This window comes from Portunus trituberculatus, chromosome 50 (assembly GCF_017591435.1).
Source record: "Portunus trituberculatus isolate SZX2019 chromosome 50, ASM1759143v1, whole genome shotgun sequence".
NCBI classification, from domain to species: domain Eukaryota; kingdom Metazoa; phylum Arthropoda; class Malacostraca; order Decapoda; family Portunidae; genus Portunus; species Portunus trituberculatus.
This window is the reverse complement of record NC_059304.1, coordinates 22,281,175-22,284,797: the sequence shown is the minus strand read 5'-3', so window position 1 is coordinate 22,284,797 and position 3,623 is coordinate 22,281,175. Positions and strand designations below refer to the sequence as shown.

Sequence of the window (3,623 nt, the reverse complement as noted above, 5' to 3'; positions counted from 1 at the left end):
ACATTCCAGAGAAAATGAACATAATAATGTAATATTTGTAGAATATATATGACGGTATAATTATGAGTCTCATCTACAATAATAGGAGTACTACCACATTTCCTACACATATCTCCTACAAAAAAAAAGTATATTCAGCACATCTACACAACAACTTAGTACCCACCATATTTCCTACACCTATACTGCGTGTAGGAGATATGGTGTGTCTCTGCAGCATCCCTGTAAGAAATATGTCACTACTCTAAAAACTTCAAAATTTGTAGATGTGTCCTGTAGGAAATGTGACAGGAGATGTGGCGCGCCCCCTTCAAAGGAGCGGATGTTGCGTCACGATAAAAGAGCACTGTGAGGCTTTCTTTGAGAGTTGGGTCTATTACTGAACAGTCAAGACTCAAGTGTCTACAGCATGGAGTGGTGCAGGAAAAAACATTGGCCAATACTGGTGGCAGGCATTATGAGTTGGGCTTGTGCCATCTCCCTCACCATCAGCGGGATGTACATAATCTTCACCCACTCCCACGGTAGAGAAGTGAAAAAGGCAAGTGTCTCCTGATTTGTTGCTTATTTGAGGGAGGATTGGAAGCATTAGGTCGTGAAGTTTGCCCTTGTGGTATGGTGCTTTCTTAAAAAAAAAAAAAAAAAAAAAAATGTGGCTATACATGTTCTCTTCTTTGAAAATTCGCACTATCACTCAACGGCATAGTGAGAGATAAATTTACATTTGAAAAAAACTTGAAAATGCCGCCCCCAAAAGTAAAAATAAATAAATGAATAAATAAATCAATCAAAAAATGAGATTAGGTACACTTGTTAATCAAATGTACATATAGACGATATACATCATGAACAACAAGTATTGCTTGCTAATAACATGACTAGGTTGACTAAGTGAGGTTTCATCAGTATGGACGTGCAATAGCATACTTGTAAATTAATGAGCTGCTTTCTAGCTTGTGCCGCCCCGAGAGAAATGTTTCACCATGGACATTCGCCTCGCTCGCTTCCCCTATCACTAGTCACTACGTACTGCTCCTGCTTCACACTCTACGTACTACGTACACTCACTGCTCAGTAGAAAGCTCCACAGTAGCACCTAGTACGAGTTGAAAATGCTCCTGTTGTCCATTTCACCGTACCATGGACAGTGGAGTGCTGTCTCAGAAGTACCATTGGCAATGGAGGCTCTAAACTTGCTGTTCAAACTTTTGTTATTTGTTGCACAATCTGCACACTTAGATGCATTCAGGCAGATATTCCTCGCTGCGTAATGTTAGCTGCAGTGTAACTACCATTCCGTGGCCAGGGTAGAGATGAGCTTAATTACTATAGTCTATTTAGAGTGGCCCATCACTACGGGTAAGTATGTTTTACCTTGTGGAAATAAACTGAAGGCCAAATTAAGGTAACTAACTCTTGTTCTTCGATATCATTGATATGCGTACATGTATATCATGGTTTTTTTTTTTTTCTTTTCTTATTCTCTCTTTTTTCACTTCTGTACCCTACTTCTTCCGTCGTTCCATATCAAAGTTCCTTCTCTACTATTCTGTATTACGAGAATAAACTTTAGTTAGACGTTTCAAGATGTCGGAAAAAAAAAATTGTCAAAACTGAGCATTTTCAAAAGCAAATTAACTTATACCAGCTAATCTGTCAGCAATTCCAAATCAAGTAAGTACGTGATCTAATTTTAGACTATATATATATATATATATATATATATATATATATATATATATATATATATATATATATATATATATATATATATATATATATATATATATATATATATATATATATATATATATATATATATATATATATATATATATATTGTACGCCACGCCACACGGCTGCGGTTAACTGCTACAGCTCACTAGAGTGTTATTCTGGCAAAATCGCCAACTTTGTTACGGTCAGTACAGTGGGGATTATAAAACACTCCACAGAGTCCCCACTACTATAACTCACAGCCGCCGTAACCCTCAGGTTCTTTCAAGGTCGCCAACAGTGTATAATTTCCCCCACTGTAAGGGAATCTCCTCAGCAACTCCTTCTCCTCCTGTACCCAACCAAGTAGAATTTATAAATGGTAGATGTTATGTGTAACAGGGCGAGGCCTTAATACCCCCTAGAGAAACCGCCCACAAGGACAATTCCACCCACTTCTCTATGAAGTATTAATGCCTCTCCACCCGCCTTGTCCACAGACTGTGATAACTCACAGACCGGAACAACACGCGCGGTATATTATATTACTATACTATCCTACTACAACAAGTGCTTACTAACACCTGTCAGACTGACATCCCTGGCCTACTACTACTGCAATATATGATGTGTACAGCACATCCGGTGATGTACACACAAGCCCAGACACCACCTACGGGTGACACCAGCTATACACGGAGTCCAAATACTCGTCGCAGACAAGTCTGGCGGACGACAACTACGCACCACTGGCCGACATGAAGCCTCTCAGCATTCAATAGTGTGCGTGGCTACTACCACTACAATACAGTATACTACTGAAACTATACAAAAGATGGTGGGGGCACACAGCCGCCCACCAAACCCCACTGGTGACTACAACCACCAACAGCAAAAACAGGACGAAACAATAACACGTCCCTCCGCGTCGCTCCACCCGAGTGGACGAACGCACGAGAAATGCAGCCAAACTTACTACACCTCTCCCAGAGCAACAAGCCCGTTGCTCTAACAGTCACGGTCTACCCAGTAGCAAGCCAGCTACTCAACAGGAGGGCACAACTCCCAGACCGATGACTAATGAGTACTGGTAACGCACAGTCCAGCCACACGTGTCTCTTACTGTGCCGAGAACGTACGTGTTAACTCCGCTGAAGACTGGCCGGTACTATAAACAGTATACTACTGATACTACACAAAAGATGGTGGGGGCACCCAGCCGCCCACCAAACCCACTGGTGACCACGGCCACCACAACGACAAACAGGACGAGACAATGCCGCGTCTCTCCCACGCGTTGCCGCCACACTACAGGACGGACGCAAAACAGAAGTGCAGCCAAACCAACTACACCTCTCCTATACTAGAACTCATCCGTAGCTACCCACAAGGTGTGGCTCCTCTTGGGTGCGACGTGCCACTGCTATACCAGTACCTTCTTCAAAGAAAACGGAGTGATGATCGTTCTCTACTTCATTAAAAGAAGTCAGAAGAGACCCAAATACCTATGCAGCTATATAGTACATTAAATGCAATAAAGATTCTGGTTATATACATGAAAATGAGACAAGTAATTTACATGTTTGTCAAATAAGTGCACATACGAGTAGAAGCACAGTAATATATTGAGTGGTTCCTTGCTTGAATTAAAGGTAAGAGTGTTGCCCGATTTGCTTTCTCTTGCAAGAAATATCTATTAAGGCGGAATATGAATTCCTTGGTCTGGCTGCGCAAGACAGTGTATGACGGGGAAGCGTCATGGTAGTGACCAGAGGAGAAGTGAAGCGACACGTGCGTGGCGACCTGACTCACCCCCTAACCTCCCCGGGAAATTCCACCTGGGTCGTGAGTGGCAACGTCGCTTGACCTGATATGACACATCACCGTCCATGTATATGAACTAGCTT

At 42.1% G+C, this 3,623-nt stretch overlaps 1 protein-coding gene across 1 annotated transcript in view; it reads left to right on the top strand.

Moving 5' to 3' along the window:
- The first annotated feature begins 317 nt into the window (after nucleotides 1-317).
- Nucleotides 318-3,623, top strand: part of LOC123499569 — a 6,492-nt gene continuing 3,186 nt past the window's right edge. Inside the window, exon 1 of the mRNA XM_045247709.1 lies at nucleotides 318-541. Within this exon, the coding sequence (XP_045103644.1) occupies nucleotides 410-541 (132 nt within the window). The 5' untranslated portion in view covers nucleotides 318-409. The remainder of the gene's footprint in view (nucleotides 542-3,623) is intronic.